Raw genomic sequence first — 26,477 nt, 5'->3', positions numbered from 1 at the left:
AGTAATTCAAAACGGCACAGGTGGGGCGCCTGGGTGGCTCGGTGGGTTGGGCCTCTGACTTCAGCTCTATTTCAGGGTCCTGGAATCGAGCTCCGCATCAGGCTTTCTGCTCAGCAGGGGCCTGCTTCCCTCGCCCCCTCTGCCTGCCTCTTCGCCTGCTTGTGATATCTCTTTCTCTCTCTCTCTCTCTGTGTCAAATAAATAAATAAATCTTAAAAAAAAAAAAAAAACCAAAAAACCAAAAGCAAAACAAAATGGCACAGCCACTACAGAAAACTCTGTTTCTGATTAAGTCAAAGATAAACATACTACATAGCCCAATAATCTCTTTCCTAGGTGTTTAATCAGAAGAAACAAAAGCATGAAAGCTTATATTCACATAGAAACTTGTATTTGGATGTTTATGGAAGCCTCATTCATAATTGCTAAAAACCGGAAACAACCCCGTTGTCCTAGTGGAGAATGACAAAAGAACTGTAGTCATCCATACAGTAGAACACTGCTCAGTAATAAAAAGGAATAAACTACTGATCTACTGAACAAGGAATACATTTATGCTAAGTGAAAGAACTCTGTTTCAAAGGATACATATGGTATTCATTTACAGCATATTCTGGAAAAGGTAAAACTATAGGGAGAGAAAACAGACCAGTGATTAACAGTGACTGGGATGTGGGGAGGGACAGATTATAAAGGGACACAGAAGCATTTTGGGTTGTGGTGGAACTTGCCTCTATCTTGATAGTGGTGATTACATGACTCCATATTTGTTAAAATTAAGTAATTGTATACTGCCGAGGATTAAGTTTACTGTATTTATGGCATTATACTTCAATAAGGTTTACTTAAAAACAACAAAAGATACCTCCTGGCTTGCACTTTTCACTTGCACTTCAAGTGAAAAAATTTTGCTACTTTCATGATGGACAATAATCAGGAATTCATATATAAGTTGAGGGTAAGATACAAGATGAAAATGAGGATGCCAGTTACTTTTAAAGTATTTTGACATAAACTCTGCTAATGCAGGCGGAAAACTGATCAAATGAAGTATTTTTAAAGGGAAATATTTTTAAATATTTTTAAAGGGAAATATAAAGTATTTTTAAAGAGAAATACAAATATGCTAGGGGAAGAAAAAGAAGGTGTTGCACTTCTGTCTGGGTTGTTTTATGCCTAAAATTAAGCCATTGTATTAGCTTTAAATATTTCAATATATATATTTATATATGTAATATTACATAATATATATTTAAATATTAGACATAATAGGACCCAGAAGTACTTTATAGTTTCTTAGATAACTTGCTTTGCTGATCCAGGTTGCCCCATATTCTGGTAACAGATCAAGAAAGGTCATTGTTCTTGAAATCTGAAAGAGCCTTACAATTGGTGTGTAACTCCTGGAGGAGGCAGGTGTTCCTTTTTAGAGTCTTGGTTTTGAAGATGGAGGCAAGTTCTGCATTTGATTCAACATATCTGATAACAGAAGTCCCCGTGCACAAGTCTTCTGAGCAGTAGAACAGGACTAGCTACCATCCCCTCCACAAGGGCCTCTAATGTCCCATCCAGAAGACTCCAGTGAGTCTATCACTGCGTTTGTACATAAGGACTCATTTAAGCCCAAACTCCCTAACAAAACTAAAACATCTTTACAGGTAGAGCATGTTCCTTTCATCATGTGAGCCCTTCTGGAGTCAGAATGATACTTGTAGAGCATATGCTGTAACCAGGGCAGCCTCTAGCTTTTTTTCACAAAGAACACGCACTCTCTACGGACACTGTCTGCCAGTGCAGAGCAAAGACAGTAGGACCTAGGATTAGCAAGATGATGGTGATTCATATTTAAATTCTCATTGAAAACTTCAGTGAGGGAGAAGATTTAGGAACTGTGGTCACAAGAACAAATGTTGAGAAATGGAGTCCATCACCACATCCCAGGATAACCCTTAACTGATCAGGCTTCTTAGGACCAAAGTGAAGGCAGCACTATGGGGTTAACAGTAACTGGGCCTCCTAGGATACAGAACTTAGGACCATTGCTATGCTTTTCCCCGGTCTTCTGTAAGGTACAGGGAAACGTCCAGCCTTCTCTGCAATCAAAAACGCTTGTTTTGGGGTGACTAGTGTTACAATTCCCAACACAGAAGATTTCATCGGGTTATGTTATCACCATCCAAGGTGTTAGGCTTGCCTATCTGGCAGAATTCGTGTATTTGAGGAACCTGAAAGCAAGTCCTTCCCTATCTACCATGAGGAAAGCAGCATTCGGCCTCCTTTAGGTCCTGTTTTGAGTTGCTTTAGGGGGATGGTGGCTTTATGGCTAGTTTCTGAGTCATGAGAGTCCTGGCAGGTTCTGAGCTTCTTGGCTAAAAAAGAGAGTAACTGAGAGAGGCCTGTGCATTTACCCACCTACCCTACCCCCTTCCTCAGTTCCCTCAATTATAACATTTAGCTGATGCATTCCGGTCTGTATAACAGCTGAGTTTTACATTCAAGCGAAACGATTTCCTGTTTGGACGCTTTTGGTAACTGCAACACGCTGTACAAATGTGGTAGGGCTTGGGACGTGAACTAATGCTCACTGGACGGCAGTGCACTTGAATTGGAATTCCTGTCAGAAGCAGCTAATACAGAAAGCAGCTGGCTCGTGTGCTGTGTGGTTTTAATTATTCCGGCAACTGTGGGGTCAACCTCTAATCCGTGACCAGTTGGTGCTCGCTGAACGGGGGCTGGCGTTCCGCAGGTGCTCGGCCTAGACGCAGCTCCCGCAGCCGAGCTGGAGCCATGATGGGAAAGCCACCGCCCCACTGCGAGCAATTACTTTAAGGCTGGCTGAAGCAGAAGGAATAACCATTCCATTTGGCTAATGGGATGGTGTGTGCAGAAACCAGAGCTCCGGCTTAGCGGTTAGAAGACACGACTGCCGCTTCTAGTGATGACCAGGGCTACTGCGCCACACTGTCCACCACGAGCCAGGCTAGGCTTCTTTACTAACCTCCTCTTTGCTGGCTCTCAAATGTTAACCTGTGTGTGGCATCAGAGATGCATTTCGTCTGCTCTCACCCACTTCTTACGTCACACCTTTTGCACTGTCACAATCTTGGGAAGGCATTTGTGGTCATTTAAAAAGAATTTGCCGGGGCGCCTGGGTGGCTCAGTGGGTTAAAGCCTCTGCCTTCGGCTCAGGTCATGATGCCAGGGTCCTGGGATGGAGCCCCACATTGGGCTCTCTGCTCATCAGGGAGCCTGCTTCCTCCTCTCTCTCTGTGCCTGCCTCTCTGACTACTTGTAACCTCTGCCTGTCAAATAAATAAATAAATAAATAAATAAATAAATCTTAAAAAAACAATAAATAAAAAGGATTTGCCTATGTTTATAAGGGCAACATGGGAAGAGCATAGGGTTCAAAACCAAATAAGCTGGTTTGAGCCTCAGCGGTGCAATTATTGCCACTGAATTTCTTAACTTCTGAGTCTCAGTGTCCTGACATATAAAATGAGAATTATAATAATAACAAGGGACATATTATATTTTGAGACGACTTGAGATTTTACAAAATATTTTTACATTCATTTTATCTCATTATAATTGTTGTTGGCATCTTAAAATAGCATTTATACTCGTTGCCTCTTTTTTTTTTTTTTTAAGATTTATTTATTTTAGAGAAAGAGAGGGTATGAGCAGGGAGAGGGACTCGGGGGGGAGGAGAAAGAGAATCCACAAGCAGACTCCCCAGCTGGGCATGGAGCCCAACTCAAGGCTTGATCCCAAGACCTTGAGATCATGACATGAGCTCAAATCAAGAGCTGGTGCTTAATGGACTGAGCCACCCAGATGCCCCTGTAATCACTGATATTTTGAAATTATCATAGCTATTAGATCTTCCATTAGACCTTGCTATTTAATATATTAATAAAATATGATTGTAGGCATATTGCTATATTATAATTTTAGAATAGTTTAACATGTGTATTTCAATATAGCTGCTTTTCTTTGGATTCCTATATATCATATTTAAAGCTCTTAAAATATATTTTTAAGAAGGTGTCCGTAAACTTGATCAGATTACCAAAAAGACCTGTAGCGCAAAAAATCATTTAGAAAAATCCAGCCTAGGGACGCCTGGGTGGCTTAATGTCACTTAAGCATCTGCCTTCAGCTCAGGTCATAACCTAGAGTCCTGGGATCGAGTCCCACATTGGCTCCTTAATCAGTGGGGAGCCTGCTTCTCCCTCTCCCTGTTGCTCCCCTTGCCTGTACTCTCCCTCTCTCCTACTCTCTCTCTGGCAAATAAATAAAATCTTAAAAAAAGAAAGAAAGAAAGAAAGATTGGTCCAGCCTAGATAACCATTAAGTTCACCAGTCAAGGTTCAGACCTAATCAGTTCTTCCTCTCTTGTGTTTCTTATTCTCTCTGTGTTCATATATATGAATGTGCATGTGCATACAGAAATACCTTCCCTGCTTGGAGGATCCACAGTTCCAATGAGCTTTGGAATCAGACTTCCAAGCTTCAGTCTGAGCTCTGTTACTTATTAGACATGTTACTGAATCTCTCCATACTTCAGTTTCCTCATCTATTTTCAAAATGAGGGTAACAAGAGGACCCAAAACTCTTTGTAGTATTTTTCTGGTTAATGAGTTAATGAGTTACAAAGTACCAACACAGGGCCTGGCACATATAACATAACTTTATGAAATGCTGGCTAATTTCATTATTTTTATTAGTATGGGTATATAAACATGTGAGTCCATAAACATATATGTATAGAGGTGCCTGGGTGGCTCAGTCAGTTGAGCGTCCGTCTCTTGATATCAGCTCAGGTCATGATGTCAGGGTGGTGAGATCGAGCCTGTGTTGGGCTCCACGCTCAGTGCAGAATCTGCTGCTCCCTTTCCCTCCCCCTCTGCCCCTCCCCTGGCTCAGGCACTGGTGTATGTCTGTGCACTCGCAGTCCCTCTCTCTTTCAAATAAATAAGCAAGTAAAAAATTTTAAAAATAACTACATATGGGTACGCCTGGGTGGCTCAGTGGGTTAAAGCCTCTGCCTACAGCTCAGGTCATGATCTCAGGGTCCTGGGGTTGAGCCTCGTGTCTGGCTCTCTGCTCAGTAGGAAGCCTGCTTCCCTTCCTCTCTCTCTCTCCGCCTACCTCTCTGCCTACTTTTGATCTCTGTCAAATGAATAAATAAAATCTTTTAAAAAAACCAACTATATATGTCTATAAGCATTTATAAAACATTGAGTGACCCTAGCACTTAAGGTCATTGTTGAGGTAAAGGAAGACCTAACTTGGAATAATGTCACTACTCTACCACTTATGAGGCCCTCGCCCGACCTAACTACTGTGTGGGGAGATGTCATAAACAAAGAGAGAAGACAACTTAGAGATTTGCACTTGTTTAGGACATTGATAGGGCATCAAAAGTTGTAGGAGAATCAGCATGGTGCTGCCTTGTCACTTTACCACTGCAAACAACCCAAACACTACAGGCAGTGATGACAGGACCAATCATTACACACTATGCATATCTTCAAATTATTCTGTTTAGTCTTCACAAAGCAAACAGTATTATTCTCCATTGCATTTAGTGATTTTCCATTTTAAGATATTTCTGAAACTATGTAAGACTCGATCATTTCACTATAAGTCCAACCTGACAATAACAGTAATAAGGTCCTCTTTAATTAGCAATAATTGCGCCTCGGATAAACCTCATTGGCTACAATACTGCCACTGGGCAAAGCTAAGGTCCTATATATATTGTCTACTATGTGTCAGGTGTGATGCTAAATTTTTTTTTCCGATATTCTTGGCATATATCACTATATTAGTTGCAGGTGTATAACATAATAATTTGATAATTGTATACATAGTGAAAAGATCACCACAGTAAATCTAGTTAACATCTGTCACCACACTGTTACAATTTTTTTCTTGTGATGAGAACTTTTAAGATCTACTCTCATAGAAACTTTCAAATAAACAATACAGTATTATTAACTATAGTCACCCTTGACGTTTTACGGTCATTGTCCTGATGAACTCTCACATAAGCAAAGTATTATAGTCCATAGTTTTCAGATAAGGAATTGAGACTCAGAAAGATTAAGTGGCTTATCTGGGAGAATACTGCTAATAAGTGACAAAACAAAAACTCAAAATTTGGGTTTATCTGACTCTAAAACCCATATTCTTTCTATGATACTACATTGTATAGTAATAAAATGAATCTACTAAATTCTATTATCAACTATATTGCTGGTATTAAAATTATTTGAGTTAAGAGAAAAAACTACATATTTACAAATGATAGCCATGGTATATGAGGAATTTATTATGTATGTTTATGCTTTTACAGCCCAGGACTGAGCCTTAAGGTATCTGAATCGAGGATGTAATATTGTGTTAAAACATTAATCCATTGTATTAGGTTAGACACTAAAAATTGCTACTAAAATGATGTCTCATTCAGGGAAAGCCTCTTCAGTCCTCCTCCAGAACAATGGGTGGCAGAGAAAGTGTTCGATTTAATTAGTTGTGTATGTAGAAAGAGATGCTCATCTGTTTCCATGGAGTCGAACACATCACTGACATACTTCTCCATGGAAACAGAGAAGGGAAAACAGAAAATGTGAAAGTGAATGAATTCAGTGAGCAGTTGGTGAGCAAAGATTCAGGAAAAAAACAATTCATCCTGTAGTACTACGTTACTAGTCTAGGAAAGAGAAATAGCATATATTTAGAGATCATCAAGATGCACTACATAAAAGAAGACGTAAGATACACTGAGATTTAAGATGACATGGTTGTTGTTTTGGGAGGGATATACAAATACTGGGAAATGCCAAGAGCACAGGTATGTCTGTCTCCGCACAGACGACATAATGGCAGAATTCTGAAAAGATGAGCAGGGTTACAGCTCAAAGTCAGTAAGGAGACAAGGGGATAGAACACAGAGGGAACACATTTATAAAGTAAATTTATCAGCTCTATACGAGTTTCACATAATTTTTTTCTGCTTTGTTTTGAAGGATTTTTTTCCTTAAAAAAATCTTTTTTGGGGGGATTTAAAATTATAGGAAGATTTCAAGTTTTGTTATGTAACACATTTGTTAATTTGCATGACTGAACCTGTACAACCACTTTTTATTTATGTTTTATTTCCTTTGAAGGTTATTTTTCATTAAAACCATAAACAGTTCATTTTATAAGATGTTCTTCCTTGAGGTAGTCTGACTTAAAAAAAAATTTCCAATGGAATTTAGCACAAACCTGCCCCTCAAGTCAATTTAATTTAACTTAATTTAATTCAATTCAACTCGATTCACAATTAATCCCGGCCCTCAAATCATTTTTTAAAAAGATTTATTTATTTATTTTAGAGGGAGAAACAGGCTCCCCACTGAGCAGGACTCTGGGATCATGACCTGAGCTAAAGGCAGGTGCTTAACCAACTGAGCCACCCAGGTGGCCCTATTTTTCTCCCTTTCTTAAGTCACTGCCAGAGCAGTTCAGCCTGTGACTGATACAATTATGATGGGACGTGGAGACATATGAAAATACCCAGAGGGGGATGAAGGAATAGGGAAGGGATTTTTTAAATGATAGAGACAACAGAGCATGTTTAAATATTGATGGGAAGAATATGAAATAGAGGGACGCCTGGGTGGCTCAGTTGGTTAAGCACCTGCCTTCGGCTCAGGTCATGATCCCAGCGTCCTTGGGCTCCTTGCTCAGCGGGGAGCCTGCTTCTCCCTCTGCCTCTGCCTGCCATTCTGTCTGCCTGTGCTTGCTCTCTCTCTCTCTCTGATAAATAAATAAATAAATCTTAAAAAAATATATGAAATAGAAGAAAAGGTCAAAGGGGTAATAACCACAAGTCTTAAAAAAAAATGGTAGCAAGTTCCTGGAAAGGTAGGAAAGGATGGAATAATGGAAGAGAGAGCATGTTGGAGTACCTTTGGCAGAAAATGGGTATTTGCTCTGTTTTGGCAGAAACAGAGAAGACGAGCGCAGATGTAGTCTGATTTGCAGATATTATGCTGAAAGGTGAGGGAGTTGCTACCTAAAGTCTTCATTTTCTGTGGGGAACATAAAACATTAGGTGAGGATGGAAGGAGGGAGGACTGGCGGTCAGAGGTTTCGGCAGAATGAGAAGGTATGAAATCCTCTTTATGGAGAATGCGGTGGGATGAAGGGCCAGTGCGGACTGCCTCCCTGAAGCAGGTAACCACATTATGGTCTCTGCGACCAGTGGAATTGTTCAGGGGTTGGTAGAGGTTTATGGATTAGGTCTGTCCACGGTTCCGACTGCAGCAGCCAAGTTCCACCGGTGAGGAGAAAAGTTGATTTTTCTAAGGTAAAAATTTTAGTAGTCGATCACGGAATCAGGGCTGAATGGCGGGGCAAGTAAAGACAGAAGGAGATGCGTATTCAAAACTGCAGAAGATAATGGATTGCTAGTCTCCGTGACTTGAAAAAAAATTTTTTTTTAAAGATTTTATGTATTTATTTGAGAGAGGTGGGGACAGCGATGGAGATAGTGAGAGAGCACAAGTGGGGAGGCGAGGGGGAAGCAGGCTCCCAGCTGAGCAGGGAGCCCACATGGGGCTCCATCCCAGGACTCCGAGATCATGACCTGAGCTGAAGGCAGACACTTAACCGACTGAGCCACCCAGGTGCCTCTTGAAAAACTATTGTTCCCTTGGGTGCCTGGGTGGCTCTGTCGTTAAGCATCTGCCTTCAGCAGCTCAGGTCAAGATCCCAGAGTCCTGGGATTGAGGCCAATATTGGGCTCCCTGCTTGGTGGGAAGCCTGCTTCTCCCTCTCCCACTCCCCGTGTTGTGTTCCCTCTCTCGCTGTGTCTCTCTCCGTCAAATAAATAAATAAAATCTTAAAAAAAAAAAAGAAAAACTATTGTTCTCATCTGTAGGTGAACTGGAAGCAAGAGAGTTTCAATTGAATGGTGGAATGTTTGAATGACTGACTCAGAGATTACTGAAGATATCCCCGTTCCAAGGAGTAACTGTGAATGCAGGTAGCTAATTTGAAGCTGAGGTATCAGGAGATAATGTTTCTGATAGAGAAGAGAAACCTTCACAGAGTATGTAGTAAAAGAATTTTGTCTTTAGAGATAAGTAGGAGGGGTGCCTGGGTGGCTCAGTGGGTTGGGCTTCTGCCTTCGGCTCAGGTCATGATTCCAAGGTCCTGGGATCGAGTTCCGCATCTGGCTCTCTGCTCCTCAGGGAGCCTGCTTCCCTTATTCTCTCTCCGCCTACTTGTGACCTCTGTCTGTCAAATAAATAAATAAAATCCTTTAAAAAAAAATAAAGATAAGTAGGAGTATAGCAGAGAAGAGGATAAGGAAGTGGGAGATAGAAAAGAGGAGAGGAGACAGTATATAGAGAAAAGTAAGACAAAATTCATGACATTTGGGGGAACGGAAAGCCTAGCCAGAGGTTAGGGTGCATGGATAGGAGATTTTGGAGAAACTGAGGATGTAGGACAAAAATGAATTCTGATGGAACCAGTATGGAAATTTAAGTAGTATGGACTTTATTTTAAAGCCCCAAGTTGTCAATCATGTCAGTAGACACTGGTGTGTAAAAAGATTAAAAACAATATACATTTTTATTTCTTTTCTTGAAATAAAGACTAATGACTTCTGCATAGGTGGAAATGTGGTTTTCTACATCTAAAAAATTCTTACCCACTTTTGTCCTTGAATACTCTCTCTCCTACTCAGTTGGTTCTCTCCCTCTAGAACTTTAATACTGAGCCTCTCTCTCTGTTTATATATGATAGGGAGAATGTTGAATCAATTTGAATTAATGATAGGGAGAACACTGAGTCAATTTTAAATCATTACAATTTAAGTTATTTGTAAGCTTTAGTACTTTGGGTATATACCGAATGTCAAAGATCACTATCCACTATCTCATTCTAGATTTCTGTTACTATAAAGATGAATTAATTCTCTTAGCACCTTGGAGTACATAGCCAGATTCAGTGTCAAGCACACAAATATTTCTCAAGTACCTTTCACCTAATCCTAATCCATATTCTTAAGTTTCAGGACTTAATTACTTTCCTGTTCAACTTCTGGAATGAAATATAAATAATGATACATTGCCATTAAAATGTGTGAGTACAGTGCAGTTAAAACTAAGATTAACATACTCCCTTCGAACAGAGTTATTTTTAACGTTTCTGTATTCATGGGGACAACTCACCTATGATGAGCCTGTGGAGAGTGCCCTTATCTCCATTAATAGCAGCAGCATGAACTTGAGATGCTAATGAGGAGCCAGGAAGGAACAAGTTCTCTGACCTGTTCATAGTCTTCTCAACAAATGGAGCACCCTGAAACAATGATTTAAACATGACTAGATGCAGAAAACATGTCTGAAAGCTGTTTCATCAGTCCCAAGTGGGTATATTATAAATATGGCTGAATAGAAGTATTTGATGAGGGGGTTGTCTGGGTGGCTCATTCGGTTAAGTGTCTGCCTTCAGTTCAGGTCATGATCTCAAGAGTTCTGGGATGGAGCCCCACATATCGGGCTCCCTGCGTGGTGGGGAGTCTGCTTCTCCCTCTCCCTCTCCCTCTGCTGCTCCCCGCTGCTCTGCTCTCACTCTCTCAAATAAATAAAATCTTAAAAAAAAAAAAAAAAAAAAGAGAGAGAGATTTGACAAGGATTCGAAAAGTCTGCGGTTCTGGTCCTACCTAGAATTGCCATACTGTGGCAAATTAGATGACCCTTTGTAGAAGTTGCTCATCTGTAAAATGAGAGGGCTGGCGGCTCCTAAGACTCTTGCCAGGGGTTATCTTTTTTTGTTTTTTAAAGATTCTATTTATTTATTTGACACAGAGATAGTGAGAGAGGGAACACAGCAGGGGAGTGGGAGATGGAGAAACAGGTTTCCCGCTGAGCAGGGAGCCTGATGTGGGGCTTGATCCTAGGACCCCAGGATCATGATCCAAGCCGAAGGCAGACACACAATGACAGAGCTACCCAGGCACCTCAGTATCAGGGGTTATTTGAGGAAAAAAAAGGAGGCTCAATATTTAACCTTAGGCATAGGGCTCAAAAGCCACAGAGACTTTTTCTTTCAATATATGTATTTATTTATTTATTGGAGAGAGAGCGAGAGCAAGAGAGATCACAGAAGGAGAGGGAGAAGCAGACTTCCTGCTGAGCAGGGAGACTGACACAGGGCTAGATCCCAGGACCTGGAGCTGAAGGCAAATGCTTAAGGGACTAAGCCACCCAGGTGCCCAAGCCACAGTGACTTCTGATTGGATGCCACATAATACTAAACATCAGAACTGATGTTGGGAATAAAGATGATGAACAAGCCACATCGTCAGGTCAAAATCAACTAGATTTAAGTGCTAAAATTTGCATACTTCTAAAAAAAATAAATAGTACTTTTTTCTCTCATCCTGACGAAAGGAAGAATTTTTATTTGTCTCTCCTTATGCCTCTTGACTTTAGGATTTCGCTTGGAAAACTACATCATTAGGGTCAACCATATTTCATTGGGAAAATTTTGTTCTGACTGGTAGTCTGATATGGTTTGCTAGAACCTTCTAGAAATGCATTAGTTGCATAGAAACCGTGAGCTCTCCAGCACAAGGCTGTCAGAAACACAGCATGAAGATTTCAAACACCTGATGGGAATGAAAAAGGGGTAGTTCCATCAATGATGTTAAACTTCCTTCCTAAAGGCAAGATACCATATCAAAGTTGAATGCCTGCAAGGACCAGGCTTTACCTACCAGGAGGGTACAAAGTGTAAGAAACAAAAGGAGTCATGCGGAGCGTGGTAAACTGGAGCATACATGCATATCTAAAGAAAGCAGCTGCTAATCAGCTAGTTAACAGCTGCCAAAAGGACAGACAAGCCCTCTTCTGATTTCACCAAAAAGTGTCACTCCAATCTCTGATTTCAGAGGATCTGGGAGCTTTGTAGGAGAAATTTATCACCAGTGATGAGTTAGTACTTGTGTTGTCATTGACAAGGATTATTGGTTCAAATTCTGCCTTAAAGTCAAAGTGTTTTCTTAATTTTGGTAAAGGTCAGCTCTTCATGTTTTTATTTTGCTGACAATTTGAATTAACATGCTGGCAGAAAATATGGGCTTTGTGAGACACTTCTGTCATGTCAGAAAAACCACTGTCACAGGCAGGATTATGCTGAAGTGACTTGAAAGAAGCTGCAAAATGGGTGGAGGTAGAAACACAGGAAAGGAGGAATTGGAGGAGGGCTCTAGGCCTGATTCTGTTAATAATAAGCAGAGTGCCCTTAGGCTACCTCAGCTCTCTGATTTTCTGTAAAATATGAGCAATGAAAAAGATAGACTACATTGATTCATTCAGTAAGTTGAGTGCTATGTGCTAGGCGCTGTTCTGAACTCTAATACATGCCAATTCAGATTCTAAGTGATCAGAGTTTTAGGCATAATCTCCCCCGCCCCAAACCTCTTCATACCCTTTGAAAAATACATGAAAGTTTGATCTCAGTTATATACATTTCACCCCATAATTATTAGCACTTAGCACAGTAACAGGTACATAGCTGGTATCAGTCAATATTTGTCCAGTGAAAAGTCATAGGTTGAGTGCTAAGTCCAGAGGGCGAGCAGGATCAAAGTTTAATTTCTTGGACTAAAGAGGTCATACTCATTGAGCATCTGCTCTTTTAAAATTCTCCATTTCTGTATTTTCTGTCAGAGAGGTAGTGAAGTGGCCTAGAGATAAGAACACAAGACTAGAAGAGAGAGACCTAACTAAAAGTCTTGGTTCTACCACTATCTAATTTTGCCACCTGGGGAAAATTTACTAGCTCAAGAAAAATCCCAAATATATTTATACACACACACACACACACACACACACACACAAACGGTGCTTCTTTTTTTTAGCAAATAATTTTTAGAGATGAATAGTAAAATCGCTTAGTCAATTATAAAGTCCTATAAAATGTACAGATACCATTAACCAATCATAAAACCAGCCAGTGTAATAAATGCTTTAATAATTACAACAGTACAAAAATAGTGGTGCAGCAGTCACAAGCGAAAGAAAAGTCTTTCTGATCAGGACTAAAGGGTTGGTTTTTGGTTAAGTTCTCAGAGATGGTGACACTTGAGATGGCATTCTAGATAGAGAAAGGGCTAAATCCATTCCATGGCAGCAGGAAAGCTAGAGTACAGGCAAGGAGTACGGAGAACCTCAAGAAAGCAGAACTGTTTTCAGCAGCATGCCTCCCAAGAACTTAGTACTGATTGTGTGGTTAATATCTGGGACACGTGGACCTGGCTCGGTGTTTGCAGATGAGGCTGGGGAGCTAACTAGGGCCAGATTAAGATCCTCAATTGCTTGGCTAATGAATTCCGTAATTATCCTGTAGGAGCGATCCATGCATTAGTAGTAATCACAGTCGCACTGAGCTTTTCAGTTTACAATGTGCTTTCCCATATTATCCCACATCAACTCCCTACACAAACCCAGAGACAATTAGGGATAAGTCATCGACTCATTCAACTGCGGCCCTGAGAGGTGGCCGACTTTATAATGCAGTAATTAGCGCAGAAAGACGAGGCAACAGGCGAGGAGGCTAGTAATGAAGGGATCAGGCCAGAGCCCAGGCCGGGTGGGCCTGGAGTCTCAGTCAGGGACCAAGGCAATGATGCAGATCGATCGGGAGTTTCCCCAGCCAGGCCCCTTCCTACTCACCCTCGCCTCCTCCAGGACTCACGTCCCGGGGGCGGCTCCAGGAGGTACGACCCCGCAGTGGGCCGCCCCTCCCGCCAGGACTGTACACTACATCCGTCTGGGAGAGACCCCAGCGTGCTGAAACTAGAAGAACCCCCTCCGAAGGCCGCCCGAGGCGCTCGACCGCACTTCCCTCTGGGAATTGTAGTTCCCATCCTCTAAAAACAGAGGTTCGTCGTCCTCCGCCCTTTCTATCCCACAGGACCCCGCGCGCGGAGGAGTCGGTGGACCTGCGACGAGAGCCTGATGGGAAAGAAGTTCTGGATGCCCGATGACGTACTCAGCGAGAGGCGTTCAGGACTACATTTCCCAATATGCTTCGAGGTGGGCAGGACCCGGAAGTGAGGGCGTGCGAGGCCTCTCTGGAAGTTGTCCCGGGTGTTCGCCGCTGGAGCTCCGGGTCCAGAGGACGAGGTGCCGCTGCCGGGAGGATCGTCCGCTGCCGCCGGCTCCCGGAGCCCAGCCCTTTCCTAACCCAACCCAACCCTGCCCAGTCCCAGCCGCGAACCCCGGCGTTACCATGAATCCTGCCGTCTTCCTATCCTTACCCGACCTCAGATGCTCCCTGCTGCTCCTGGTGAGTGAGTGAAGGAATGACAGACCCTTCGACCGACTCTCGGACGGCCTCACGCCCTCGCTAAGGGGGAACACAGCTGCCTCCACCCTTGCCTTCCTATTTTTTCCTCCGGTAGCGAGGAGTGCACCCTCCCTCGCTGCCTTCACTCTCTGCATCCGTCTGTACGCTTCCCAGGCCCGCGGTACCCGAGGCCTGAGAAACCACGGTCGGAGGTTGGGTCCTGGAAACTGGAGAAATTAGCCTTGGGAGAAGGATACGTGGGAGGGGCACGGGCGAGGAGCTCTCCCTTCCCCCAGACTAACGGAGGTTGTTTCAGGCTCGAGGGCTCCTGGACCTGCTGGGAGCTTGAATTGAAAAGGACGGGAGACAGACCTACTGTTCCCTCCCACCCCCTCCCTTTGGGAAGGCCGACAGGTGCTGGGGTCCTGGGAATCTCACGCCAGAGCTCTGAAACGGTGCCCGGGTTGGCAGAGGGCTCTGTTGTGGCTTGATGCGATTGGTTGGGAACCCGGAACTGGAGGCAGATTTGGAGTCCACCCGGGGAATAAAGGTTTGAAGGGTGGAGACAGTGCCTCTCTGAAAACCTCAGCTCAAGGCCAACCTCAGATTTGTCACACATCCCCCCTCTCCGAAATTTAAGCAGAATTGCCAGTGCTCCTGATTTAAGAATGACCAGGTTTTCTGCATATATTTGCACTCATTCCTAAACTTCCTCACCTGCTTGGCTCCATCCCATCCTGTAAAGGAACCTAGTCCCTCTTCCTCCAAAGTACACCTCGAATGTACAGCCTAAGTAATTCAGGCTGCAGGTCAAATTGAGAAAAAAGTGAAGGACGGACTCCATATGGCAAAATGACGTACCTATAATCGAGCTGTTATCATGCAATATTGGAAAATACTTTAATTGTGGTAGGTTTTGGAAACCGAATTTAAGATGAACAGTAGGCCAAACTCACTTATTGTTTTTTTTAACAATTTAAAAAGCATAATTCAGGGACTTGAGGCCCGTTTCTTGACTTGCGATGCTTATTCCACCATAGCACGTTACACTTTTAATATTTGTATTTGAAATTCTTAATTTCTCTCTCCCCCTTCACCACCTCCCCCACCTTTCTTTCCCTCTCTCCATTTTTTTCCTTTTGATTTGCAAGTCCTATTAAAAAGCCATATACAGTATTTGGGTCTTCTCAGAGAAGAAGCACTATGAAAAACTAAAGGGGATGTCAAAGTACTTTTGAGAACTAAGAGTTGGATATACACATGTCATATTAAATGATGAATTGTCTTACTGCCATTTCTTGTACAGCAGTGACTTTTCTATAGAGTAAAATATTCTGCAGAGAGCTCTTTTTGGTAATTGCATTAATACACTGTGCTTCTCTTCCTTTTAGAAGTACTGGAATAAAATTCATTGTTATTAAAGACTACTCTTACTTTAAAGATACTAGATATTAATCTTTTCCCTATCTGTAAAATGATAAAATGCTCTCACTTGTGAGTTGTCTGCTAGAAATTACTTTTAGGTTACAAAAAAATCCAAAAACAAAAATAAAATCAACCAAAAAAACAAAGGACAAAAATCCCAAGACATTAGAAAAGTTGAAATACTGAATAGGAAAACTACATCAGATGTACTTCCCTGGAATGGTATGTTTGCTTACAAAACTTAGTTTAAGAAGGAGAAAGTATTTATTTTGAAATAATTCATACTTTTTATAGAAAACCTACAAATCTATTTAAATATAAAAAGATTTTCCCCCAATAATTCTAAAATCTAATTAACAATTTGTATATTTAAAGTAAATATAGAGGAATAGAAACTTAGAAGACATTTTAGAGAATACTTATAAAGTTAATGGACTTGAAAATAAAGCCCAAGAAAAGGTTTAATAAACCAGAATTACAAGTCAAGCTAGATTCAGTTTGAACACAGTGTTTACCAAAGCAGTTTTAATTATCCTAGATTAGTTAGCAAATATTTATAAAACATCTGTTTAATCACTACTTGAGCTATCTAACTGGTAATTCTGTCCTAGTGATGGAACCTGCTTCATCAGCATCCCACCTGTTTAAAAAGATATCCTTTATCTTCCCCAATGTACTTTCTTCCTCCTCCCTCCAACTTCCCCTCTCAGACTTCAAGTTACTCCCTCCCACATACAGTCATCGAATATCCAAGTTCCCACCTAGCTGAGGTCATCATTTTTCCCTCAGATGGCCTGCACTAAAAAGCCATATGTTCTCTTACTACAGTACTTTTTTTTTTTTTTTCCAGGCAAACTATACCTCAGCCCTAAAGAACTAAATCTGTTCAGAGTGTTCAGAGTTAGTGGTGTTCATAAGATAATAGCTGAAGCATATAATCTTTAGACTTCCTAGTAAAAAAAAATTTTTTTTTTCCTGATCTCAGAAACATTTTGGATTGTAGCACTCTAATGCTTAAAAAGCCTTTCTGGGATGGGTAACTAAATGCACAAGCTCAATGTGGTAACTTTTTTCTTGGGATTTCATATATATTTCATATTTGAATATATAAGGCAAACTAAATGTCCTTTAGTTTTCATATTTGTTCTTCATGTTTTGTGGATGATTCGAGTGCTGGAGACAGCAGTGATTCTCTGTTAACAGCTCTGTGTATGAAATACCTGGATTGGGAAATTGCTTCCAGTTGTGTGTGCTTTTTTTTTTTTTTTTTTTTTTGAGAAGGCAGTGATAAGCAGAGTGGGGTGCGGTTGGCAGGGTGCAGGAAAGGGAAAGGGCTAGAGAGAGAGAAAGAGAGAATCTTAAGCAGTCTTCACGCCTAGCATTGAGCCATGCTGGGCCCAATCTCAGGACCCTAAGATTATGACCTGATTTGAAATCAGGAGTGGGATGCTTAACGGACTGAGCCACCCAGACCCCCTCATTTTTTAATTTATTGTTGAGGAACTAGATCCTCTGTCATTCAGAATTTTCCATATTTGGATATTGCTGATGGTATCCCTGTGTATGGTTTTATGTTTCTCTCTTCCTTGTGTTTCCTATAAATTTGTAATTAAATTTATGTGGTCTCAACCACAACTCAGTGTATAGTTTGGTATAGTTTGTTTCATTTAGCTTTCATTTTTTAGTTTTCAAAAACTTACCTTCTAGTGTATAATTATGTAAAATTTACTGCTTCTAAAACTAAATCCATAAAGCAAACTATTTGGACGAATCTAGCTTCTGTTCCTCTCTGTATGGTATTATCCCTCCTAATGTAAGAAACTTTAAAATTATTTTTAAAAGATTCAGCAGTCTGCTTGTATGTGTGTGTATATGTTTCTCCCTCCCCTTTGATAAACCGTAGCTTATTATACTTTACTTTTTTTTTCTTTTTTAACTTTAAAGTGTATGAAAGTGTTAAATCACTAAGTTGTATGCCTGAAAGTAATATTACACTGTATGTTAACTAACTAGAATTTAAATAAAAACTTTTAAAAAAAGTGTATCCTAGAGATCAGGATAGAAATATTCCTTATTTCTTCTTAAACTGCTTATTGCTTCCTTTGGTAGATGTACCAGATCCACTTGTTTCCCTTCTTCTGCTGTAGCAAATAGTTCTGCAAAGATTATCTGGTGCATACATGTTTTTGCTAGTGATTTTCCAACATTGTAACAGGATTTCCATATATCCTTGTTAATAAGGTATGATATGGACAGATAGGGTGTTTGTCAATGTGATTGGTGAGAAATGATATCTCAGTGCATTTTGATTTGATTGTTTTTTAATATGAATGTGATAGAGTTTTTTATGGGTAAAGACCGTTTGCATTAGAGTTCTTAACTCATTTCTTTAGTTGATTCTATGATGCAGCATGAGAATATACTATCGTCTCAGAATTGCGTAATATTTCTGGTGGGTTAAACTTATAAAAATCTTGGAGAAGATGTCTGATTGCTGCAGTTATTGAAAACTATTTTCTAGGGGTGCCTGAGTGGCTCAGTTGGTTAAACAGCCAGCTCTTGATTTTGGCTTAGGTCATGATCTCAGTGTCCTGGGGTTGATCCCTGCTCCTCCCCCTCCCCAGTCTGATTTCGCTGGGGAATCTGTTGAAGATTCTCTCCTTCTCTCTCTGCCCCTCCCCCTTGCTCCCTTGTGCACGTTCTGTCTCTAAAATAAAATAAATCTTTAAAAAATTTTTTCTATACTCACCGTGATTTTTAATAGCTTTATAATAACTCAGCCTTTAGATGCACTTTAATTTACTTCATCTTTTGTTAAGACATTTAGATTATTGGTTATTTCCAATTTTTCACAGAAAAAATGTACGAAAGATACATGCAAAGATGTTTACTGCAAATCTCCAAATACATCCTCAGGATACTTTTCTAGAATTGTATTTCGGTGTTCACATGATATGTCTATTCTTTAGGATTTCTGGTACATTGTACCAAATGGCCTTGCTGAAAAGTTGTACTTCTGTGTATACCTACCAACAATGTATGAGTATGTGGAGTCCTCACACTCTAATCAGCAGTGACTGTTCTTGTAATCTCTACCAATTTAGTAAACCAAAATTGGCATCTGATTTTTATTTACATTTCTTTCATTGCAACCTAATCTGAATATTTTTTGTATTTATTGACCATTTATTATTCTCTGTGTATGGGTTCATGTTATTTGTCCCATTTTCAAGAAGTTGTTTTTACTTTGATTTCCTCTAGTAATTCAGAATAGATACACTCACAAGATCTAGTTTAGGAACAATGAAGAGTGTTACTCCTTTGTTGATTGGTTTAACTTCTGTTCAAGAGGTAGCAGAGTGCAAAGAATTCTGGATTTAATGTATCTCTGTACACGTTCTGTACACGTTCTGTCTCTTGCATGTACTTAACATTGTAACCTTAGATAAATCACCTAACTAAATTTTTTAGTGTATAAGGTAAGCACATTGGATTCCGTGATTCAAGTATTTTTTGTATAGTATATTTTGTTTTTCAGAAAGGATATTTCTGTATCTTCCATAATTAATATATTTAATATGTAATTGGCCATCTTCTTAAAAAATCTGACTTTTTAACAGGTTGCAGGTCTGTGTCTCCTCACTCTGATCCAGTGCAAGGAATAACATTATTTGGTCACAGCTTTTCTGATACTGCCCATTGCTGTACTTTATTTCACCTAACCAAGGAAGTGATTAAAAAGTTTGGCTTTTCATAGCATTTACTGATCTTTAGCTTGTCCTTGATTCCATATAGAGGAATTATCTGTGGCCCTGGCTGCAATAACTTTATATCATTGGTATTATTCTTTCTTCCTGTTATTTGAATGCCTGTTTGCTATCTGCTGTGGAAGAGAAAAATAAAATTGAGATGCATGTCATACTTCTAGAAATTTATAATTCATTTGGGGAGAGAAGATGTGTATGTAAATAGTTAAAATTCCAAAAGGAAAGTGATAGGTACCCTTAAGGTATTTGTGGAAATGGTTTATAGATCTTGCTACCAGAAGTGTGTTTGTAAAGCCTAGGCATCTGCATCAACTCTGGGTTTCTTCCAATGTCCTCAACCCATCCCTGGCTGGATCAGTCTGCACTTTAACAGTGTACACAGCTGCTTCATATATGACCATTAACGTAGGGGAAGTACAGCTGTAGATGTTTGAAAAAGATTACTTCTCAGTGGGCGAATCAGAGAAGTCTTCTTGAGGAAAGCTGAGTAGGGCCTGGAAGGGTTAAATTGATGGGTTGATTTTCAGCCCCGAATGGAATGAATAGAAAGGGTTGTGCCTTTCAATAACTTAATAGATCTCTTACTGGAATTGAATACCTGTGGTGTTTTGTTTTTAAAGAAGTCTTGTTGTCTGATCTTGCTGACATGGCCAGATGTCAGAATTGGCCCTAAAGAAGTTGGCAAAATCCTTCAGCAGTTTCCTTTAGAACAACTCATTATTACCTCAGCTGAAATAAAATCATGGTCATTAGTGGATTCTAACCTGTGTTCCAATTACTCCATTCAGGAGGGAGGGAAAATGCTGCTTTTCCAAAAGTCTCTTCTGTAATGTTGTGTATCTCAGGTCGTGGTTATGTTATTGTAAAGACTGAAATCAAATTCTAACTGTTTTGATTCCATTGAATCAAATACTGTGGTCAAGATCTCTGTGATCCTCCAGATATGTGATTTTGTCATTATGTAGAACCTTGAGCGTTACATTTATCTCTTCAAGTCATCTGAGTTTGTAGACATGAGCATTACTAATAGAGAAAAGCAATGAAAGAGAAGAAGGAAATCATTTCGAACATCCTAGTGGTATTTGCTAAACAAACAAACAAACAAACAAACCCTCTTGAGTGAATGAATAGTAGAGTGCCAGTACCTTTTCCATTTCTTCATTAAGATTATCACAGTCTAGGGGCGCCTGGGTGGCTCAGTGGGTTAAGCCACTGCCTTCGGCTCGGGTCATGATCTCGGGGTCCTGGGATCGAGTCCCACATCGGGCTCTCTGCTCCACAGGGAGCCTGCTTCCTCCTCTCTCTCTCTGCTTGCCTCTCTGCCTACTTGTGATCTCTCTCTGTCAAATAAAAAAATAAAATCTTTAAAAAAAAAAAAAAAAAAAAAAAAAAGATTATCACAGTCTAGTAGTGGTAAGGTTGGTAATTGGATTTAAAAGATTTTAGAAAAAGTTCTTTCTTTAGGAATTAGAAGAGTTTTTGACTCTGGAAGAAATGAATTGGAGCTTTATTTCTGTGGTACTCGACTGTTAGTGTCTTGCTTGAGTTTTAGGCAGGAAGGGATGTAAGAACCTTGAGTGGATCACATGGCAGTAATAATGACGGAAGGTATTAATTGTCTAGAGTTGTGCTGTAAATTAAAATTAAAGGGGCACCTGGTGGATCATTCAGTTAAACATCTGCCTTTGGCTCAGTTCATGGTCTTAGGATCCTGGGATCAGCATCTCACAGCTCCCGGCTCAGTGGGGAGCCTGCTTCTCCCTCTCCCTTTGCCACTCCCTCCCCATCCCGACTCGTGCTCTCTCTTCTTCCAGATAAAGAAATAAAAATTTAAAAATTCATTAAAATTAAATAAAAAAGTATAAATTCCACTCCTCGGCCACAGTAGTCACATTTGAAGTGCTCAAAAGTCACAAGTGCTTAATGGCTACTATCCTGAACAATGCAAATTATGGAATATTTCCATTATTGCAGAAAGTGCTATTGGATAGTGCTGGTCAGATCTTGCTCTTGCAGTCGGTCTCAGAAACCAAGACAAACTGAAATAAAGAGGAAAATGCCTCAAATAGTGTTTTAAGGCTTTTGAGGAACATATGTCTTCCTCTCCAATAATAATCTGGGAAATATCAGTAATCTTATCAGTGAGCACAGATTTGGCTTTTGGTTGCTTGTTAGCAGATTTAAGAAGGCACGAGAGAACACTAGTTAAAACTAGAAAGTAAGAGTTTATGTGCTAGTATTGATTCTTCTACTTGTTCACAAGGTCACTTAGGGCAAGTCATTTTCTTTATTGAGGCCTTAGTTTTTCAGTTGAAAATTGGGTAAGATTGAATAGACTGTTTTGAGAATCCAGTGGGCATTCTGATGGAATGTGATTCTGACCTTGGAATAAAGAGCTGCAGTTTGTGGTAAAATCCCTTTTGGGGGGGGCATCTTTAGAAATGATGCTTTAGGGGCATTTTATTGAGTAATACATTTTAGTACAATTACCTGTAAAAAGAGTCTGTTGGTAGCTGTTGTTTGTTTCAGGTATCAGAAGGAGCTTCATGAAGCAGCTTAATCTTCTGATTTGATAAATCCACAAATTAATGTGACTCCCCTGCCTGCTTCAAAATGGCCAGAAATTAGATTAGCTCATGAAGACAGACTAATATCTAGTACTTATGTTAAATGGAGTTAACATTTGTCAGTCCTTTGGACAAGATACTTGCATATTTACATGCCTGCCATTCAGTTGTTTTGTTGTATTTGAAGTTTTGGAAAATGTAGAGGGAAAATGACCGTACCACAATGAAGTCTGTCTCTTTGCTGTTTCAAGGGTCAGATAACTGGTGTGATTTGGGCTTATTCCGAGAAAATAGATATAGACGTTCTCAGTTCCTTTGACTTCTATTATTGTGGTTCTGGCCCAAGTGCAGTAGAAGCTCAGCGGCCTGATGACAAGCACACACTGTAATGACTTCACATTCTGAAAGCGCTAAGAATAAAGAGGAGCTACTTTTTTTTTGGTAGTAAAAATAATTTTCTAGAAAACTGGCTAATTCCTCAGGCTTTCTAGATGGCATCAGTTTTTACTATAAGAATGGATACTGAGCTCATAGGAAGTCTTGTGATCTGCCCACAATGAACAGAGGTATTGCAGTGTCACACAGTACTTGGTTCTTTGTTGTTTTAATCTTTGAACAGTTTTAGAGACCCTAATTTTGTTTTAGAATTGTAAAAATTGTGTTACATTTTATTTTTTATTTATTTATTTATTTATTTATTTTTTTAAAGATTATATTTATTTATTTGACAGAGAGAAATCACAAGTAGGCAGAGAGGCAGGCAGAGAGAGAGAGAGGAGGAAGCAGGCTCCCTGCCGAGCAGAGCGCCCGATGCGGGACTCGATCCCAGGACCCTGAGATCATGACCTGAGCGAAGGCAGCGGCTTAACCCACTGAGCCACCCAGGCGCCCTTCTTTTTTTTTTTTTTTTTTTTTTTTTGTGTTACATTTTAAAAGCATGTTTTTTTTTTTTAAGATTTTATTTATTTATTTGAGAGAGAGAGAGACAGTGAGAGAGAGCATGAGCGAGGAGAAGGTCAGAGGGAGAAGCAGACTCCCCATGGAGCTGGGAGCCCGATGTGCGGGACTCGATCCCGGGACTCTGGGATCATGACCTGAGCCGAAGGCAGTCGTTCAACCAACTGAGCCACCCAGGCGTCCCTTAAAAGCATGTTTTACTTGTTTCAGAAATCATTTAGTGTATTATTTAATTGTGCCTCTGCTGTAGTCTTAGGATATCTTCCAGAAGATTTGAATAACCTTTCCCTAATGATAACTTGAAAGTATATTAGCTAAAGAGAAAGCTTTTTAGAAAGAGTATTCAGTTTAGGAGTCAGACGGGGGCTCCAGTCTTGGATCTGCTACTGTACCTTGCCTATTAACTCCTGAGGCCTAATACCAGTATTATGTCCAGCTCCTAGGAGGTGTTACTATTTGCACACTTCTGTGATTTTGTAGAACAGAAAGTATCACGTTTTCTTATTCTTAGATCTTCGTTTCTCATACAATACCTTATACAGGTTAAGTGCGTCATAATAATTTTGTTAAGTGTATGGGAAAAAGAAAAGGGAGAGCTAGAGTAAGGATGATCAGGAATGCTTAGGGGAGTTATAGTTGGTAAGTATCACAGAGTTGAGCCTTAAAGTAAGTGAGGGAGTCAGTTATTTGGATTTATTGAGGAAGAAGGCTTCCAGGCAGGGGCTGAGTCTCAAATGTGGGAGTGTCCCAAGCATATTCATGGACCAGCCAGGAGGACGGTATGGTCATCATAACCGTGAATAAAGTGCATTGTGTTGGAGAAGACTAAGTCATGTAGCTCAAACACATTTTGCAAAGTTGTGCTTATTCTTACTGTGGATGCTGTTTGCTGCTCCTCCCTCCCTCCCTCTTTCCTTTCCTTTTCTCTTTTCTTTTCCTTTCTCTTCTCTTCTCTTCTCCCTTCCTTCCTTTTTCTCTGCTTTATTTTATTTAAAAAAAATTGCAGACCTGACCCAATAAGGTAGAACTTCCTAATAGTGTTACTGGAAGTAATTATCTCCTCTGCCCTGGCCCAGTTGCTCCTGCTTGGAGTGATGTAGTGTGCCAGTATCTAATTTACCCCAGTGGGCCCCCAGTTTGCTTAGTTAAAAATATTCTCTGTATGTGGCAGGGTAGGTCATAGCCAACAGTTGATGTTCTCCCAGTTTTTTTTCCTGTGCATATGTGAAAGGACTTTTAATAGTAACATGCATGTTTTGAACAAGGTAGGTTTGTGATTTTTGCTCTTGTTCAGTCCTTTTGGAGAGTGGTAGACCACTGTTTACGTAGGAATACAGAAGGTGCCCCTATGTGTACATGTACTTATATTCATGTAATTTGGAAGTAACTCCTAGTTTGACCACTTCACTTTGCAAAGTATTTAACCTTTCTGAGTTTCCATTTTCTCACACATCAAATGGGGATAAAGACCTCTTCTTCAGAATTCTGGGAAGACAGACTATTTGGAATGTGTTCATGGTACATAGTAGACACTTCCTGACAAATGTTTGGATGAGAGAATCAGTGAGTGATAAGTGTTTGAATACATTTGGTCCAGGGAGGGGTCATTTGTAGATTGTCCATCCAGTGATACTGAAACTGAGTGCACTTAAGTAATGAGTCGGCACCACTAGCTTCCAGTTCTTGTGGTCTTCTGATGCTGATAATTGCACTATTATACTATCAAGAGCATGTTAAAAGTCTGACTATTAAGTGAGCAAGTTATCTGCCTACCTCTTTTTTTTATAACTGTGCTTAGTTTTGCATGTAACTTCAGTATATGATGACAGTAGTTTATGGAGACAGTTGCATAATATATGGGTTTGTAAATAAAAGCTGTTTGAACTATTTTGGCTTACTTCAGATGTATGTTTGTTACTTGGTTTCTCTACCTGGAAGCCTATGTATGTGGTGTATATCCTTTTCAGGAAAAGTTGATGCATTATGGAAATAGTTCTAGGGTCGAATTGCCAGGATAATGACAATACCAGAAGGTAGAGTGACTTTGATGTTGGCAAGAACTAGCTCATTCCCAGCTCTACCTCTTTGTAGCTGTGTGATTGATATTAAGCAAATTTCCTTATTTTTCTGATCCACAAATTTTCCATTTTAAAAGTAGGGATGATTATTTTGTAAGGTTGCAGAATTGAGATATATGTTATATAGGATACTTTGCATCATATCTGGCATATAAGAGACCTTTTTTTTTTTTTTTGTAAGGTAATGGATAGAGAAGGAAAGCTTGTCAAGTGGATGGAGTCATCCTTATGAAATGGAGAAAGTCTCTTGGAGGAGGACAGCAATTGTGCTGACCATCTTTCCATGTTGGTACTATCTTTTCTTGACCCTCAGAAGTGAGTAAATGGATGAGGCTTTTTATTCTAAAAGTCTAGTTCTAAATATTAGTGGTTTCTTAAAGTACTTATCAACTTGTCTCTTCCCCCTGGTGAGTTATGACATAGTGTTATCAAAATAGTGACAAATGTAACTATGATTGATAGAAATAAAAATCTCACTTGATATGCATTTCTGTTTTAATACAAAAGCAAATAAATTCCTTTAAGTGGTAGAAATGAAAGTGGAGAAACATGCTTTATGCTTTGCTGTTTGAAAGGTATCATTTGCTCCACAAAGAAAGGCATCATTTTTATGACTTCGTACACTCAAAATCATTAAAAAAATATATATATATATCCCTCACTCCTGTAATTGACTAGGTATTTGAAAAATGATGATGATTCTTTGGAAATATATAATCTTTCTCTTGTTGAATTTAGTAAGGGAAGAGAAGATTATTATAGCATATTTTTGGTTACTGAAAAGATGCAAAAATAAAAATCCTATTTGTATAGGTATGTAAGATTTCAAATTGCTGGTTATACGGTTTGTTCCTATAAGCCTAACTTACATATATGATAGTCATCTTTTAAATATTGCTTCCACTGGAGAGTAAAGTTATTTACATGTATAATATTTAATACTTTCAGTAAGTTTTGGCCTCACACTTTGTTATAGATATGATGAAAACTGAGTAAATCTTCTTGAATTTTTGAATTTGGATATTCCTGAAAGTATCTGCTGAGAACCTATTATAAAAGTTAGTTTATGATGGGTATTTCAGCTTGGATCAAGAAAACCTCATCATAGAGTCTTGCTTAATCTCATTAATGTATCCACAAGTCCCTCCAATTGGGAAGATTAGTACTTGGTTAGAAGAGGAGGGAGAGGGGTACCTGGGTGGCTCAGTTGGTTAAGTGTCTGTCTTTGGCTCAGGACATGACCCTGGGGTCCTGGGATCGAGCCTCTTGTCGGGCTCCCTGCTCAGTGGGGAGTCTGCTTCTGCCTGCCCCTCTCTTTC

General features: G+C 40.0%; 2 protein-coding genes across 6 annotated transcripts in view; one reads left to right on the top strand and one right to left on the bottom strand.

The window, feature by feature from the left end:
- The window catches only part of INVS (inversin), a 167,190-nt gene extending 153,092 nt beyond the window's left edge, over positions 1-14,098 (bottom strand). For 3 of the 5 annotated variants that reach the window (XM_082696768.1, XM_082696769.1, XM_082696767.1), the window contains exons 1-2: positions 13,749-14,013; positions 10,239-10,368 (exon numbers count right to left, since the gene is read on the bottom strand). Coding sequence is in view for 2 of the 5 variants with exons in the window: in XM_082696766.1 (XP_082552892.1) it covers positions 10,239-10,344 (106 nt within the window). In the remaining 3 variants the exon portion in view is untranslated. Of the gene's footprint in view, positions 1-10,238; positions 10,369-13,748 lie in introns of all 5 variants that reach the window. The other 2 variants (XM_082696766.1, XM_082696770.1) reach the window with 1 other exon arrangement.
- Positions 14,099-14,113: 15 nt separating this feature from the next.
- Positions 14,114-26,477, top strand: part of ERP44 (endoplasmic reticulum protein 44) — a 93,568-nt gene continuing 81,204 nt past the window's right edge. Inside the window, exon 1 of the mRNA XM_082696781.1 lies at positions 14,114-14,364. Within this exon, the coding sequence (XP_082552907.1) occupies positions 14,308-14,364 (57 nt within the window). The 5' untranslated portion in view covers positions 14,114-14,307. The remainder of the gene's footprint in view (positions 14,365-26,477) is intronic.

This window comes from Mustela nivalis (assembly GCF_964662115.1).
Source record: "Mustela nivalis genome assembly, chromosome: 13".
NCBI classification, from domain to species: domain Eukaryota; kingdom Metazoa; phylum Chordata; class Mammalia; order Carnivora; family Mustelidae; genus Mustela; species Mustela nivalis.
The sequence above is the reverse complement of the archived record's forward strand: the minus strand, read 5'-3'. Positions and strand labels throughout refer to the sequence as shown.